The sequence below is a fragment of the Bufo bufo genome, chromosome 4, assembly GCF_905171765.1.
Source record: "Bufo bufo chromosome 4, aBufBuf1.1, whole genome shotgun sequence".
NCBI classification, from domain to species: Eukaryota; Metazoa; Chordata; class Amphibia; order Anura; family Bufonidae; genus Bufo; species Bufo bufo.
In genome coordinates, this window is record NC_053392.1 from 66,115,962 (window position 1) to 66,135,221 (window position 19,260).

Consider the following 19,260-nt stretch of genomic DNA (forward strand, 5'->3'; position numbering starts at 1 on the left):
CTCCTGGGTGAAGTGAGTTTTTACTACAAAATTATTGCCCCTCTCATTGTGATTTTAATCAACTAGCATTACTGTTTTAATTAAGGTTTTTTGCACGTTTTTACAAACGTTGTGTTTTTAAACCACTATATCAAAGTTACCACTCAATTGACCATTTTTATCGCAAGCAGGCTATTACTTTTGAGGTTATTGGCGCCCGATACAGGTCTATTTTTTCTTACGTTTTTTTCCCTACACTGGGACACGCAACATTCAACATCAGCTTAGGTTAACCATCCCACATGACTTTATTCGATTTTTGGTGTTTCATGTGGTTAAAAATACTGGATCCCCGCCCCCCTATCGATCTGATATGGATGATCTATCCTGAGGGTAGGTCACTAATGTCTGGAGCCCGGAAAAAAAAACATTAAAAAAGTTTGGCTGTATAATTTGCATAATTTAACTCCATGTTTATGCAGGGAATTTTAAGCTATAAGAAAGAAAAAAAAACAGAGCTCTGACCTTTATGAAGACAGATTAATAAATTAGTCGACACAGACGTTTGGACCTAAAGGGTCAACATTCTCTTTAAACTGAATCCCAGCAAACAAGCCACAATACACAGAGTATTTTTATTTGGTATTGCGATGAAGCTGGTAGACAGAGGTCCGAGACACAGGGCTATGGAGAAATCAGGAGAGGAGCATCTGGTAGGCACACTCAACAAAATGTCAAGAATGACGCAACCGAGTGAAGCATGACCCGCTCACAGAACGGAGGGCGTTCAGCTGCAGGTGACGTGGGATTTATTTGATATGGGTCATAACCAGGTTGGATTATATGAAAGGCATCTAGATGGTGTGTAGGAACCTTGTTTTCATGTGCAGAATAAAATGGCAGAAGAGCGCAATGACCCGGCGGGTTACACGCGATGTCTATTATAAAATCACTAGAGATACCAGGAATAAAAAGAAACAATAAAAGAGATGGAGGGAGGTCAAATGATGTCAACAAGTGAATGTCACCCACCGAAGGGGACAATAGACTAGAATCACTTCTGCAGATGACATATTTCAGTGAAGTGTGGGCTGTTTAATGAAATACATGCTTGGTAGTGGATGATATGTGTTGTGATCATCGTGGTACCTGATATACAACCAAAAGTATATAGTATTCATACAGATACCAGTCTTTAGATTTCAGTACACACATTCCCTAGTCTAAAAACAATGAGGTGACATAAACCTTTTATCCAGTAAGTCATATTCAACTATGAGAGATGAGCAGGAACCTCCGCATTATACAGGTTGTCAACCCTTGTCCACATGGCCTATTAGACCACATGTAAATCAAAGAGGGGCGTTCCTAGGTTGGCACCCCCTTTGATGACCTAGAATGGACAGATGCTCTGTAAAAATGGGCTGCCACTCCCACCTGGAGACCTTAAGTTGCCCCTTTATTGCCCTCAACATCTCCAGGCTCTGGCAGACTCGAGTAATTCACATATTGCATTACCCCAGTAAAATCTTGACTGGGCCAACCACAGGCATAATGGCGCCACAATCTAAAAGGGGATTGGTCAGTAATTATTTTATTATTATAATAACCAATACTGAACTGCATAATCGCCCCAGTGCCACCGGTCTCCGCCTATACCTGGGCAGGCATCAAGCAGGCTGGTCAAGCATATCTAAGCCTGTGACCACCGATTGGTTGAGAGGTGACATTTCCATGTCGTGAGGGACCAGGAAGTAGAGACCATCGATGTAACGCAGAAGCGTCGGGAGACCAGTGAAGTATGACGTCATTTATATTTTTAAGCTATTTTGACCATTTTTTTTTTTTATCTTCTGCTAAACCGCTTTAAAGTTCTCTTCAGATATGTATACCTTAGGCTCCTCGAATGTGTAAACTGGCAAATTAAGTAAAGGTTATAGTAAAAACATTAAATAAAAAAAGTATAGGTTGCTATAAGCATTCAAGAAACTCCTCATTGCTTAAAGGAGTTTTCCCAAGATATTTTTATTGATGACCTATCCTCAAGATAGGTCAACAATATCAGATCGGTGGAGGACACCCGGCACCACTGTCGAAAAGAAGGCCACACCGTCCAAGTGCAGCCTTCCCTTCCTTACCCGCTCGCCATCGACATAGCAGTAGTGATCAGGTGCAATTACAAGAAACCTCCCATTCACTTGAATGGACGGCTCGTTCCTAAACAAGTGTGGCTCGTTTCTATAAGGGGTGCAGCCTTCTCTTCAACCAGCTGATCATTGGGGGTGCCGGGTGTCAGACCCCACCGATCTGATATTGATGACCTATCCTGAGGGTAGATCATCAATAAAAAATATCTTGGGAAAACCCCTTTAAAGAAGACCTGTCATGTCCTCCAGCATCTGCAGCTGTCTTTACCTGGCCATCACTCAACAGATTCTGCACCCCCTTCCCTCCAGGCTCAGCAATCAGAGCTATTTATTTTTGTGCCAACTATACTATTGAAGTCATGTACTGTCAAGGGTGCATTCATTGGCGCCATTGTCTGCACTTTAGAAAATAAATAAATACAGCAGCAGAATCGGTGGCGGATGTTGTGTCCGAGTGGTGGGTCTGGGTTGACTCAAAGATCCTGGGCCCAAAGACAAAATCTGCAATGCCCCCCATTTATAATACTAGCGTTTTCTTAAATGACACAACTGCCATTACGCCCCTTCAGACACGATGCCCGGGGTGCAACTGCTACCTCTATGCTCTTTGCAGCAGTGGTCCCAAACATGGCAGCTCTCAGCTGCATGTGCCAACAGCCTGTGTTTGCCAGGGCATACTGGAAGTAGTCGTTTTGCAAAGTCATTATAGCTACACCCCTGAATAATCCAAGGATACATGCCGATATGTATTATGATGATATTCACACAAATACCAAAGATTAATGATCCCTATATTCATTATTAATTATCATATCATTGAAGCCGTAGAAACATTTCATTTTAATAGATGCACAATAAAATCTCACACTGAATAAGACGATAAGTCTACAGTACAATAAGAGTCCAAGACAGCAGGGTGTACAACGTCTGAGACTGCTCCTCGTCTTACCCCAGATATAACAGAGCACAGCCATCTTTTTGTAAACTTCATTTAAATAGGAGCCGAACATGAAGCATGGGTAATATGTGACAAAATGAAATGATTACATTTTCATCACCCATACTAGTATTTTAGCATCAAATAAAAAAATAAAAATGGATAAATTAAAGGCAAAGCAACATTTTAAGATTTATTTTTCATCCCTTAAAGCAATTTCTGTGCCAAAATTTAATTGAAAATTAAAATGACCAGCACCACCTGCTGCTGATTTAATTATTATTTCATGTTTTACATTTTAGTTTTACGTTTTTCTTCTTCAAGTTGCCCAATATTTAAAGAGATGTTAAACAGTCCTGGACTGAACATACAGCCCCCCCCCCCTGTTGGAATTACAGACATAGGAGCCAAGGACGAACTGTTGTGCTCCACACGACAACTCCATTAGCCCATCCCCCTGCTCAGTCATGTACAGCTGGCCCCGCCCCTTGCCAAATCCATACCCCGCCGCTGCGTGACCAAGCCGTGGAATGTGCAGAGCCGCCCCCTATTGGAATCACATTCTCTGCTCCTATGTCTGCTATTCCAATAGAGGAGCTCTATTCAGTCTGGACAAGTTGAAAAAGAATATGAAAGACAAAAATCTAAATGAAAAAAAAACTAAAACTATTCATATTAATTGACAAAAAGCTTTTTATTTAATTTTAAAGAGGACCTTTCATGCGATTTTATTAAAGGGGTTATCCGAGCTCATTTACATATATATAAAATCTTTTTTTTAAGCACAATAAAAGCACACCGCCCTATAGGACCGGTATATTGCGGACATGCTAGCGGCGATCTAGCCGTGCATGTCCGCAGCTCTATAACCGAAAACGAAGTGACAAAATCCCTTTAAAAGGTAGGCAGACAATGTCATAGAGCAGCAGGAGATGCTAGCAGAATGCTTGGGTGCATAGGGAGAGGCATTACTAGTAGAAAGAGGGAGGTGCTCATGCCGCTCTACAGAGCACTAGTGAGACCTCATTTGGAGTATTGTGCTCAGTACTGGAGACCATATCTCCAGAAGGATATTGATACTTTGGAGAGAGTTCAGAGAAGAGCTACTAAACTGGTACATGGATTGCAGGATAAAACTTACCAGGAAAGATTAAAGGACCTTAACATGTATAGCTTGGAAGAAAGACGAGACAGAGGGGATATGATAGAAACATTCAAATACATAAAGGGAATCAACAAGGTAAAAGAGGAGAGAATATTTAAAAGAAGAAAAACTGCTACAAGAGGACATAGTTTAAAATAAGAGGGGCAAAGGTTTAAAAGTAATATCAGGAAGTATTACTTTACTGAGAGAGTAGTGGATGCATGGAATAGCCTTCCTGCAGAAGTGGCAGCTGCAAATACAGTGCTGTCCGCATCTCTTCCGGCCCCATAGAGAATGAATGGGTCCGCACCTGTTCCGCATAATTGCGAAACAGATGCGGACCCATTCTACGGATGTGTGAATGGACCCTTAGAGTGAGCAGTTCAAAAGGACACGCCCCAGATGCGGTTAGGCCACGCCCCCTCCCACTCCTCAGCTGACTGAGATTGAAAAAATGAAGTTAAAAATCAACTACCAGGTCCAGCTAAGTCACGCCTATATCTGGTTAGGCCACACCCCCTTCAATCATTAGCCGACCGGGATTTAAAAAATGAAGGTAAAAATCTACTTCTATCAGCTGCAGAGGTAGGAGGGAGGGTGACTTTCTCCCTGCAGATCACACTCAGACAGTACAGTGCTGCTGTCTTAGAGTGAGCTGTTCAAAAGGACACGCCCCCGATCCGGTAAAGGCTACTGTTAAGGGGCGGGCCCCTGTGGAGGTCACTGTCAAAGGGGTGGTATGCTGTGAAAGTCACTGTTAAAGGGGAAGGCTGCTGTAAAGGTCAAAGTTAAGGGAACACACAAACATTAAAAGAAATAGATTAAATATACCCGAGCGAAGCAGAGTCCTTCTGCTAGTTATATATTTGTCATCTATATATATCTTTAATCATGGGAATGGACAAAGGCGTAGCTAGAACTGACAGGGCCCCACAGCAGATTTTTATGGGTATTTGTGACTTTTTATTTACTGTATTTACTGTTATTTTTAGCACAACTTTATTTTTAACATTTACAGTTGCTGACCGAGTTTATATATTCAACTCAACCCCTTTAAAACCTGCGCTGCAATAGTGATAGACATGTCTGATTTACCTCTACATATCCACAAGTATTTTAGCCCCAGTACCTTTCATACTGCAGCCATGGACGCAGTCATACACGCACTCTCCACATACATGGACGCAGTCATACACGCACTCTCCACATACATGGACGCAGTCATACACGCACTCTCCACATACATGGACGCAGTCATACACGCACTCTCCACATACATGGACACAGTCATACACGCACTCTCCACATACATGGACGCAGTCATACACGCACTCTCCACATACATGGACACAGTCATACACGCACTCTCCACATACATGGACGCAGTCATACACGCACTCTCCACATACATGGACGCAGTCATACACGCATTCTCCACATACATGGACGCAGTCATACACGCACTCTCCACATACATGGACGCAGTCATACACGCACTCTCCACATACATGGACGCAGTCATACACGCACTCTCCACATACATGGACGCAGTCATACACGCACTCTCCACATACATGGACGCAGTCATACACGCACTCTCCACATACATGGACGCAGTCATACACGCACTCTCCACATACATGGACGCAGTCATACACGCACTCTCCACATACATGGACGCAGTCATACACGCACTCTCCACATACATGGACGCAGTCATACACGCACTCTCCACATACATGGACGCAGTCATACACGCACTCTCCACATACATGGACGCAGTCATACACGCACTCTCCACATACATGGACGCAGTCATACACGCACTCTCCACATACATGGACGCAGTCATACACGCACTCTCCACATACATGGACGCAGTCATACACGCACTCTCCACATACATGGACGCAGTCATACACGCACTCTCCACATACATGGACGCAGTCATACACGCACTCTCCACATACATGGACGCAATCATACACGCACTTTCCACATACATGGACGCAGTCATACACGCACTCTCTACATACATGGACGCAGTCATACACGCACTCTCCACATACATGGACGCAGTCATACACGCACTCTCCACATACATGGACGCAGTCATACACGCACTCTCCACATACATGGACGCAGTCATACACGCACTCTCCACATACATTGACGCAGTCATACACGCACTCTCCACATACATGGACGCAGTCATACACGCACTCTCCACATACATGGACGCAGTCATACACGCACTCTCCACATACATTGACGCAGTCATACACGCACTCTCCACATACATGGACGCAGTCATACACGCACTCTCCACATACATGGACGCAGTCATACACGCACTCTCCACATACATGGACGCAGTCATACACGCACTCTCCACATACATGGACGCAGTCATACACGCACTCTCCACATACATGGACGCAATCATACACGCACTCTCCACATACATGGACGCAGTCATACACGCACTCTCTACATACATGGACGCAGTCATACACGCACTCTCCACATACATGGACGCAGTCATACACACACTCTCCACATACATGGACGCAGTCATACACGCACTCTCCACATACATGGACGCAGTCATACACGCACTCTCCACATACATGGACGCAATCATACACGCACTCTCCACATACATGGACGCAGTCATACACGCACTCTCCACATACATGGACGCAGTCATACACGCACTTTCCACATACATGGACGCAGTCATACACGCACTTTCCACATACATGGACGCAGTCATACACGCACTTTCCACATACATGGACACAGTCATACACGCACTCTCCACATACATGGACGCAGTCATACACGCACTCTCCACATACATGGACACAGTCATACACGCACTCTCCACATACATGGACACAGTCATACACGCACTCTCCACATACATGGACACAGTCATACACGCACTCTCCACATACATGGACACAGTCATACACGCACTCTCCACATACATGGACACAGTCATACACGCACTCTCCACATACATGGACACAGTCATACACGCATTCTCCACATATATGGACACAGTCATACATGCACTTTCCACATACATGGACGCAGTCATACACACACTCTCCACATACATGGACGCAGTCATACACACACTCTCCACATGTATGGACGCAGTCATACACGCATTCTCCACATACATGGACGCAGTCATACACGCATTCTCCACATACATGGACGCAGTCATACACGGACTCTCCACATATATGGACGCAATCATACACGCACTCTCCACATACATGGACACAGTCATACACGCACTCTCCACATACATGGACACAGTCATACACTCACTCTCCACATACATGGACACAGTCATACACGCATTCTCCACATATATGGACGCAGTCATACATGCACGCAGTCATACACGCATTCTCCACATACATGGACGCACTCTACACATACATGGACGCAGTCAAACACGCACTCTCCACACACATGGACGCAGTCATACACGCACTCTCTACATACATGGACGCACTCATACATGCACTCTCCAATTAAATGGACATACTTATATACACACTCACCAAATACATGGACACACTCTACACATACATGGTTGTACTCATACATGTGCTCGTCATTTACATAGATGCACTTATACACACAATCCCCACATACATGGACGCACACATATACAATACACATATATAGACACCCAGCTTTCCTGCTGTGCCTCTCCCCCATACTCTAATGCCTCTGTACTTGTGCCAAGCAGGATGGCAAGAAAGCTGAATGACATATCATGATGTAATGTCACCCAGCTTTCCTACTGTAATGCAGGTCACATGTGCAGAGACATAAAGACAGTCTGGGAAAGCTGAATGTAACCCCAGTTCCCCTGCCACTCACATCACACCGTTGTGGCAATCCAACTGATGTTCAGCATGCTGGGCATGGAAGGTTCAGGCTGCAGGAATCGCGGGTAGCAAAGGGGCGGGGCTAGTATTGCCCCGCCCACATTGGACCGTCCTGATGCTGGTCACTGTCCATCATCAGAACTGAGGAGGGGAGATGTCAGGCCAGTGACAGAGGTGCAAGTGCAGGACTCTGGACCTGGTGCAGGAGAAGTCAGCTGCTCTGACAGGGGCCCGGGGTGAGGAAGTACAGTGACTGCACGGCCCCGAAGCAGCTGCTTTCCCTAATAGCTACACCACTGGGCATGGATTTACTTGTTTGTGGTGGGGTCTGATCGCCAGTAGGTCAAGGTGCTGCCGTTTTCACAGGGCTGCCGGCACTGGTAAGGATCTCGCATGCGGGTTTTTTTCTCCCTGGCTGTGACGCTCTGCGCTGCGATTGGACAGCGCTACAGGCAGGCAGAAGGAGACGCCCAAGGAGAAAGACTCAGTCTCCTCCTCATTGCTCCGATGCTCAGTATTAGCATATTGAGAGGGAGAAATACGGCGGGCACAGCGGAGCATCAGTGGGGGGTACCCGGCAAGTACAGGTATATATCTCGCTTAATAAAATTGCATGAAAGGTCCTCTTTAATTATGTCAGAAATTATTGATGCTTGAAGTTAAAAATTTAATTGCAAAGTAAAGTATTTCATTTTATTTTTCATTTTGGCAAGGAATGGGTGGCAATTGAAATGTCAAAAATGTATTTGCATTTCAAATTTTTTTATTTATTTTTTTGCCGCTATTACCTTTCATATCGGCATTGGGTCAGAGTTACAGACTGCATTTTAAGTACGTGTTGTAATATGCGGATTTATTTTTTGCAGATTCCTTCTGTGTGTTTCATGTTATTGGGTATCTATTAAACATTATAATGTATATGTAATTTTTACACGGCTTCAATGATATGATCCCATTCACATTACCCCGGATGTGCTCTGTTTCCTGCATAAAAATCAATGACAGAGAACAAAATAATAATATAAATAATAATAACAATATTAAAGTATGTGAATGGATTGTGCACCCCATACTTTACCTTCCGTGGCAGGGAACAGCGTATCACCTTCACTTTTGGTTTCGGCTAATTTTCCGGTCCTGAGAAGAACTTCAGCGAAGCTTTCCTGGGAATTGTACTGGTAAGTGGTGTACGTAGCTTCCCCCTGATAACAAGCAAAAGAAATTGGACAAGTCAGCATTCACATATCCCTTCTTCAACCAAATCCATTGTCTTCTAACTTAGAAGGATCTACCAATGTTGTATTCACATGCACAACTCTGAGTATGTGTACCATCATCCAGCACCATATTAGGTGGAAAGCTTCCAATGGCTGTAGTCATCCAATATTAAATCTGACGCACTTCTAGCATAAATGATCTTTACTTTCCTTGCGGGTTTTACTTTTCTGGTTATATTCCAATGACTGAAGTGTCATATGTTATGTTGCTATCCGGGAGCTGCCAACAAACTGCTGTGGATACATTGAGCCATTCTACTTGCACATGCTAACAGTAGCTCAATGTAGCAAACCAATACCTTGTAGTATACTGTTTGATCACCCTGATCCTGAGATCACCAGGTCTCTGGAGCTCCGTCTTCTCAAACCAATCGTGGTCATCACAACTGCCGTAGAAAGTTGCAACCAGCCCTGCAATCAAGGTATTGTGCAGTGGTGGCAACTCGCGACATATATGTGTGCGCAGGGTGGGAACAACTACCTCATCATAGAGGGATGTCCACTGCATGGTCCAGAGCATGGACATTACATGTTAGTTGATTGTATGAGACAACTTCGCAAGGAACATCCAAACGATGCTGCTGCCCTGCTCTCGTACAAGCGAGATGAAGACGTGTGGGTGAACTGCAGCCAGCATGGAGGGCATTTTTAATACGGGCCTTCCTACTCTATATTAAAGGCAATCATTACCAGGAGCATACTGCCATATATGAGACCTGTAAAAGCTGGTGACAAAGAACCCTGAGTCAAACGTTGGGTAACTTACCTTTGTGCTAAAATCTCTGTTCAGAAGTTTCAATGGGACCTAAGCGCTGAACGTCCTCATAATCATGAGCTGCAGTTCTTCCCGCCCACCCCCATGGATTATTGAAAGACTTCTCTGTAAATTGTGTATAGGGAAAAAGCTGTCAATCAGCAGCAGCGGGGTGGAGGAACTGAGAGCTCCTGAATACAAGGACTTCAGACCTGGGTCACTTACTTTTGTGCTCAAATCCCTATTCAGAAGTTCCAGTGTAACCCAAGCACTGGAAGTCCTCATATTCATGAGCTGCAGCTCCCCCATACTCCCACTGATGACCTTTATTCTACATTGTGTATAGGGAGAAAGCTGACAATCAGGGGCAGGGAGCAGAGGAGCTGTGAGCTCATGAATACCAGGACTCCAGAGCTTTAGTTACTTAACGTTGTGCTCAAATCCCTATTCAGAAGTTCCAGTGTGACCCAAGCACTGGAAGTCCTCATATTCATGAGCTGCAGCTCCCCCATACTCCCATGGATGACTGATGGCCTTTATTCTACATTGTGTATAGGGAGAAAGCTGACAATCAGCAGCAGGGAGCGGAGGAGCTGTGAGCTCATGAATTCAAGGACTTCAGAGCTTTGGTCACTTAACTAAAATCCCTGTTCAGAAGTTCCAGTGGGAACCAAGCGCTGGTAATCATCATATTCATGAGCTGCGGCTCTGCCAGCCCCCATGGATGATTGACAGCCTTCTTTCTAGATTCCGTATAGGGAGAAAACTGTTAATTGGCGGCTGGAGGAGCTGCAAGCTCATGAATATTGAGACTCCAGAGCTTGGCTCCCACTGCAGCTGCTCAACAGGGCATAAAAAAAAAGTATGTGTCCCTAGGTTTGAATTAGCGGAGAAAATTTCCTTTAAGAAAACTCCTGCAACTGATACCTTAACTATACCCGGAGATTTGCGCAAACCTTTAAACAAAGTAACGTCGCACGAGCTGAACAGGAAACAGATCTTAAATGTGGCACTCTTTGAAAGCAGGTGCACAGTAGATAAATATCTGTCCCGTCGAGCTGAACAGAAGCTTTAATTAATTAATCCTTAAGATCCACTCGAAGACGTTTAATTAAGTTATCTCAATCAAGATGGATAAAGGCCTCTCCTCCCCTCACTTTGTGCTGCGCTTGTTACACTTACTTCAGCAATAAAAGGATTGACAATCAGAGATTCATAAAAGGGCTGGCAGCCTTGGCCGGTACCCGGCGTGGTCGAGCCCTTGGCGCTCTTCGACGTGCTGCTCTGCTCCAGACCCTGGATGAGGGAAGGCAGGAGAGGAAATGGTTAATCTGCAGCGCTGACTTCTGTGAAGGCAATAGGGTGTAATAAAGAGAAGATCATACCCCTGGAGAAAGGGAAGAGGATTGAAATGGTAAGTTAGCGAGCTCTCTGACAGCTACCATTTGAAACGTTAAGTTACTGTGAGGAGTGATTGAAGGATGGAACTCAGAAATGCAGACAGCGGCCAAGTCAGGTGTGGCGGAGCGGTCTCGGGGGGGATGTTAGGAAATGTCCTTGGAAAGAAGAACGATTCCTTGAGAGATTATGTGCGCCCTGCTGTGTGTTCATCACTAAAGACCCTGCATTAATCTCTGGGTTTTTCTATCTTTTTTCCGTCCTTTGCCACAGAATCAATTTTCTAGCACGAGAAACTAACAAGGTGTCTTCATCGGGATTAGTGGAGTACGTTCACTGCTATTAGAGGTGCAGGGGAGGAGTGAGGGGACTGGAAAGTGATGAGAGAGTTGGAAGCGATACCAATTCAATTTTTACAATTTTTTTTGCAATAAATCAAACATTTAATTTTACATGTGAAAGTCTGAAGTTTATAGCCTGGGTTACATAAATTGGATCACAGCTTCCCGGCCCTGATGAACTCAAGGCAGAGTAGTAGTCTGACTTCTATTACAGTGCGTCTTACGCTATTATGAGCCCTGTGAGATTGGGCCTTAGGGCCCGCGCACACGACCGTATGCCCTCCGAGACATACGGTCCATGAGCAGGCATTGATCGTGTGCAGGGGAGCGCACAGCATCATAGGTTACTGCGATACTGTGTACGTCGTGTTGTCCCGCACTCATGTGCAGTACAATAGTCGCGCGGGCGACCCGACGTGCACAGTATCACAGTAACTTATGATGCTGTGCGCTCCTGTGCACACGATCAATGCCGCTCACGGACCGTATGTCTCGGAGGGCCTACGGTTGTATGCAAGGGCCCTTACTCTCCGTCTGTATCTTGTACCAGTGCATTCTGGTGCATGCAGATTATAGGACGGTTCTGTTTTATTGCTGCAGTGCAGGTAAAATCTATAATAAAGCAACTCTAAAAATCACCTATCACTTTGTGCATACAGGAGCTACGCAGACTTGCATGGCTCTCCATGGTTGCAGACCACAGACACACCCTGTGTGCAGCCCGGCCCTGCAATCCTGTGTCCCCACATCTTGGTAGCCTACGGGCAGGACGAGACTACAGACCCGTTTTTGTTGCTGCATATTTTTTGCATTGTGGCATCAAATGGCTATTAAAGGGGTTTTCTGGTAATCAAATACTGATGACCAGTCCTCAGGATAGATGACTAATTGGTGGGTGTCCAACTCCCAGCACCCCAGACAATCAACTGAAGAGGGCTGCAGCCTCTTTACAGTATACCAAGCACAGTGACACACATTGTATAGTGACTCTGCTTGGAACCGCAGCTCAGTCCCATTCACTTGAGCCATAAAAAGGCCATAATGTCACAAGTGAGTTCTACAGCCAATTCAAACAGCTGATCATCGATGGTGCCAGAAGACCCCCAACGATCAGATATTGAACTATCGTAAGGACATGGCATCAATTTTTATATCCTGGACACCCCATTTAACAGGAGTAATCTTGAAATGTGTCGGCTGTATCACAATTACCTCTTCCCCAGATGTCAGCTGGAGGTCTAAAGTAAGCTCCTATATGTAGGGAAATCATTTTAAATTAAATAGGCACCCTTGAACCCATTTCTTTTTATTGTACTACAATAAAACACATTTGAAATTGGTCTTCACTGAAAAATTTGTTTTTGCTTGTCTTCTGCAGCTTGCATATGTATACAGTAGAATAAAAATAAAATTCCATTCTGTGCTAAATCTGTCAGACAAGCTCTCTGATGGCTCAGTCTGCAGCTCCTCTTTGACCTAAAAAATCTCAATATAAATAAAAGTAAAAAATAAGCATAAATCAAATAATATTTGACCATAGTGTACATAGCTTCTGGATTGGTCAGGGAAGGAGTACAGAGTTAGCCGTCAGAATTTGTCTAAAGGATTTGGCACAGAATTGCACTGAGCAGTTCTGCATGTGCCTATATATGCAGGCTGCAGAAGTTAAACAATACAAAACTTTTAATAAGAAAATAATTGCAAATCTATTTTATTTTTAAAAGTATATACAAAAATGAGTTCAAAGATGTCTATAGCCTTTCAAGTTATGTGATGGCCAGGATTCTCCTTTAAAGTGTAACTGTCATTTATTTATTTGCTAGTTTATTAGAGCTAGGCATGTATACCTGAGTTAGTCTGTCAACGATTGTCAAAAGATCTGTAATTACCTTATAATCACAGCTTTCATTGATGTCCTCTGTCCCTTTGCACTGCTCCCTTAAAAGACTGTTGCTATGGCTTGTCTGTCTTCCTTTTAGTGTAAACAGAAGACAGAGGGGCGGTCCTTCACACTGCATGCCTGCATTAGGCTTCAGAGTGAGGAGGCGTGTCTCTCAGTAATCCAATCTGATTTGCTTGCAGGGAGCTGCTAGCTACAGCAAGTGTGCATGGGAAGTGATGGAAAGCAGTTTTGGCCTCAGAGAACTGGCAGAGGAGCCACCTTGACAAGGTCCTTATATTGTAAATGTTTAAACAGCCGTAACTAAAGGGAAAAACTCAAGGAAAACAGTGGTATGTGAAGAAACTAAAGATTGGTTTATGCATAATGCTGCTGCAGCAGTAACATATGCTAAAATTGATTTTTTATGAAAACATGAGTTACCCTTTAAGTAGGAATTGCACATAACCCTGAGGATAGTGCAAATGTTCTACATAAACCTAAAGGCATTACATTTCTACATCACATTTGTGGAAAAGACGTGGTAAGTGCACAGTTGGTCAAACAGGAGATTTTCTGCAGAGAAACTGTCTGTGCATTACACAGACAACCCAATGGTTTGGTTTCAATGGGCGCCATGTAATGTTTAAAGGGATTTGCCACCTTTGGCAAATGACATGGTGCAAGGGGAACAGGTCACTGCTGCAGCAAGTGACTGACTGCAGCGGTGTCAAAGTGGATGTTAACAGTGGGGAACCTAAGCAAGGCAGCAGAGGCCAGCGAGCGAAGTAGCCAAGATCCTGCATTGGGAAGCAGGTAAGCATGCTTCCCTTTGCAGGCCTGCCCAGGAAAAATAGGTTTTCCAGCTCCCCACCCCCAAAAGTGGCCAACCCCTTTAAAGAGAACTTGCCAGCAGTTTCATAATATGGGCCGTCGAAAAGAAAGAGACAAGGGAAGTTTAAAGGGGCTCTCCAGGAATTAAGAAAATAAAATACTTAAATATTACTTTAGTATAAATACATTCCCAAATACATTTCATTAGCTATAATGGTACTACAAGAAAATTTAGACTAGCACATTCATATACATAGTCACAGGTGCATATCCATCAAGCAAACATGGTTGATAAAAAAATGTCTGCACAACATTTCACATACAAACAATAGAGCTGAGAAATGGGGATCATTTTAAATTAAAGTGGTATTATACCTACTATAAATGGAAAAATAGAAGCTCTTTGCGCTCATTTCTGATCAAACGTGTGTCGGGCCCATCTACCAGGCGTCAAGGTGGCTTCCACAGATGAGTACCTAACACTAATATACCGCCTCTGTTGGACTTACCTAAGCCTACAATTTTCAGGGCAGTGTAGGAACTAGCTACATAAGTACTCTGCTCAGAAGTCCCAGGTAGATGGGTGTTGGACTTCTGAGCAGAGTACTTATGTAGCTGGTTCCTACACTGCCCTGAAAATTGTAGGCTTAGGTAAGTCCAAGAGAGGCAGTATGTTAGTGTTAGGTACCCATCTGCAGAAGCCACCTTGACGCCTGGTAGATGGTCCCGACACACGTTTGATCAAAAATATGCGCAAAGAGCTTCTATTTTTCCATTTATAGTAGGTATAATACCACTTTAATTTAGAATGATCCCCATTTCTCAGCTCTATTGTTTGTATGTGAAATGTGCAGTCATTTGTTTTTATTAGCTATAATGGTTCATTTTGTCTAGGGAGCAATCATTAGGAGAAATAAAATGGCCGCTGTCCTATTAGCACACACAAAACCTGTCCTAATCACACACCAGGATAAGTTACTTTACAACACTGAGCTAAAGAGCTGCCTCATTCTCCTCTCTGCTCTACTTGTCAGGGATTATGTTCCTGAATACAGATAGATCTTCAGCTGAATCTCTGTAGGAATGCAGTCTATGAGGAGACATGAAGTACAGAAAGGACAGACAGGACAGGTAACGTGGATCTGTGGTAATGGAGACTGCATACAAGTGCTGCTGCTCATCAGCCACATTCACACCTACTCTCTGTACTTTATGTCTCCTTATGAACTCCATCCCTACAGAAATTAATCTGAAGATCATATTAAACTGTATTCAGGATCATAATCCCTGACAAGTAAGAGAGGAAGATAGTGCAGCTCTTTAATTTGTCCTCCAGTATAATTAGGACAGGTTTTGTGTGGACTAGTAGGATGGTGGCCATTTTATTTTTCCCAATGATTGCTTCCCGGGACAAAATGAGCCATTATTACTAATGAAAGGTATTTGGTAATATATTTATAATTAAGTAATATTTAAGTATTTTCATAATTCCCGGAGAACCTCTTTAAGGGAAAGGTGGCTCTGTGCTGACTTCTTGCCTGGCTTGGTAAACAGGTCTCTGTTTGCATATAGAGAGACCCGTCAATCAAGCTGAGCAGAGGTGGGCAGAAGCCAAAGAAGAACTGCCTTGTGGACATTTCTCCCCTTAACTGGCTCTTTCTCCAACTGAGCAACAAATACCTTAGTTTACTGTGAAAAGATAGCCTGTCACTATTTCATGCTGCCTGTGGTTAGGCAAGTATGAAACTACTGACAGGCTCCCTTTAGTTTTCATTGCGGTGATGCTGCTGGGGCTTTACATACTTGCTGCCAGCCAGCCCTGAACTTTTTAACACAAAAAGTTAGATGCCAATAATAGGTCTTCAGGAACATTGGCCACGTGGCTGCTGTTATATGCTCGAAAAGTGAAACCACTCTACAAGTGTCGTTGATGGTCACTTCTAAACAATAAATCTTCCAGTATAGGCCGCTTGCTGGTTAAAATGAGCCACAAAACCGATTAGAGCTCATGGCTCCAGACAAGAATGTCGCAGGGAGGTGGTTCTGGGACCAATGGATCCGCCTGGGTTCCGGCTACCAGAAGAGTCCAAGCATGGTACCGTTATATGGTTTATGTGGAAAGATATGTATATCTCCTTTCCCTGGCATCCCACCACCATACTAAGACCACGGGCCTGTTCATCGTGGCCACAGGGACACAAATATGTATCCGGTTTGTGCCTGTGATGGCCGGGGCGATTCATAATTCCTTATAAATCGCCGGTTCCATGCTGTCTGCTAGATTTGATTGAACTGGGGAATGGACTAGACCTCATGCTGAGAGATTCTTCCTGTCACATCATCTTGGTTCCTGGCTGACTGGATGGAAGTGTGAAAAGTTGTAAACACTGGTGGACTGCTAGAGGTTCTCTGCCATCTGCTGGCTTTGAAGCAGGGCCCCCCTGTGGAGCTCACGACCTCTGCTATCTGACAGCTGATGGCTGGTGTGGGGACATGGCTGACATAAAATATTAATCCATATTCCTGACACATAACAACAATACTTTCTTACATTCAGAGGACGGAGGTATGTTAGGGACTTTTTCCAGAACTGCCCATCACTGACAGCATGCAGCACAGCCTTAGTAGTCAGGGTTGTATTAGTCAGAACTTTCATGGTTGTAGCAGTTGTTCGATGCAGCAAATCCACCGACTGGGGCTTGGAATCGGCCTGAAATATTTACACGATTGTTAATAATCCATGCATTTATATAGAGCTATCATGCTGCATAACACATTACAACACACCATACAAAACAGGGGTGAGAACAGAAACGCACCAGCGCAAAACAGTTTCAAACATAACAGTAACAAAATACAGAAGGATATCTAAGAGGATTGGGAGAGAGAGGAGATGTATTATAGACGCACAGAGGTATACAGGATTTACCAGCGATCAGTAACGGAGTCAGGACCCTGGAGAGAAAACAGAAGATGCTTTCAATGCTTCTGTCTTCTCTGTTTTCATATACACAGGTCCGCTGCCTGTATTGGTCCCACTGGTCATGTGACTGATGATGTAATCGCCAGGATAGCACACACACCTTTGATAGCTATTGTCCGACACCTATCACTACTGACTCCACCACACACATGCACATTTGCTTTGGCCGAGCGTGTATGTGTTGCCAGTGGGGAGAGAAGAGACCACCACTGGCAGATACCTGTGGTGGCCGCTTATCTCCTGGAGAGCAAAAGGATTGGGCACTGAATTCTCCAACAGATGATGCCGGGAGCTCCCCATACACATTACATTGTCACCTGAACCCAACAAAAAATAGAGGTTCGGCCAACAGTTGTCACAGCGGGGAGTGGGGGAAACCCCCCAACGTGCGGTATCAAAGGGATAACAGATAGCTGCTAGGCCAGGATGCCGGGATCAGGGAGCAGGTCACCTCCTAATGCGTCCCTAATTCTGACCCTGACTCCTAACCATATGAGCCAACCCAGATGGTAGGAGGGCTCATACCCCGGAACCTCGGGTCCCTACTAACCCTCAGGAAATCCCTGGACTAGGAGCAGGGTAAGACGACCTGTTCCTCCACAACACGGACGAACAGGAGTCTCCACTGGCCAAGCTGCAAGGAGAGGGGAACACATACAGCATATGGAGATGGCAGGTAAGTGAAACCAGTAACACACCTACCTGCCACAGACACACTGACTGGAACCCGTGCACAAGTGCTGACGTCCACACCAACATAAAAGGACACAGCACACACCACAAACCACACAGGAACCCTGGGGACCATAGCTGCAATAACGTGAGACACAACAAGAACATAATCTTAACATCTTCTATGACCACATGGGTGGCCCTCCATACACCATGGCTGGAGTACCCCTCAGCTTCAGACATCCAGCAGAGGCTAAATAGCCCAAGCAGCCACCCCCACACACACATAAACCCAGTGTTCACAAAACACACTAGGAAGGGAGTTAACCCTTCCAACACCAGACAAGGGAAGGAAGCCACTTAAAGGGGAAGTGCACACACAAGCATGGAAAGCTACACGTTGCCGCAGGCAACAACATGCGTGGCAACAATGTCACAGCAATCACCCAGAAGGCCGAGACAATGCCACCGCATGCACACACAGCAACACGTTGCCGCGGGCAACAGCAAGTGTAGCAACAGTGTCACAGCGCACACCATAGGCCGTGACAACAGTAGTCTAATGTGTATGGGAACCATAACTAATATGGCTATAAAAGAGCTGATTTTCCTATAATAAAGTCCGCAACTGACTTTACTGATCTTGGAGTTACAGACCATAAAAATAAAATGAACAAAACTAAAAATAAACTAAGTAAAAACATAAAATAACCACTCCCCTTCCAAAAAAAATAAAAATAAATCAACATTTACAGTAGACAATCCTGAACACAAATAAATAGTCTCATTTATTAAGGCCGTCGTTTTAGACGCCCATCTTAAAAGCCCTTGCACTGGCACATAATGCGCCTATGTAGAGACGCCGGCCTCCACATAACTTAGGCGCATCCACCGTCAGCCTAGTTGGCGTAGATTTGGAACATTTTCCACATCTAAAACAGGCGGAAAAAATAATAAAGGAGACGGGCCAGCCGGCCCTCTTCCCCACGACTTTTTTT

The 19,260-nt window shown here is 44.5% G+C and overlaps 1 protein-coding gene across 1 annotated transcript in view; it reads right to left on the reverse strand.

The window, feature by feature from the left end:
• NBAS (NBAS subunit of NRZ tethering complex) overlaps nt 1–19,260 on the reverse strand; it is a 708,772-nt gene that overhangs the window by 354,113 nt on the left and 335,399 nt on the right. Inside the window, exons 36-38 of the mRNA XM_040427340.1 lie at nt 17,159–17,317; nt 11,338–11,451; nt 9,203–9,326 (exon numbers count right to left, since the gene is read on the reverse strand). Coding sequence (XP_040283274.1) covers nt 9,203–9,326; nt 11,338–11,451; nt 17,159–17,317 — 397 coding nt within the window. The remainder of the gene's footprint in view (nt 1–9,202; nt 9,327–11,337; nt 11,452–17,158; nt 17,318–19,260) is intronic.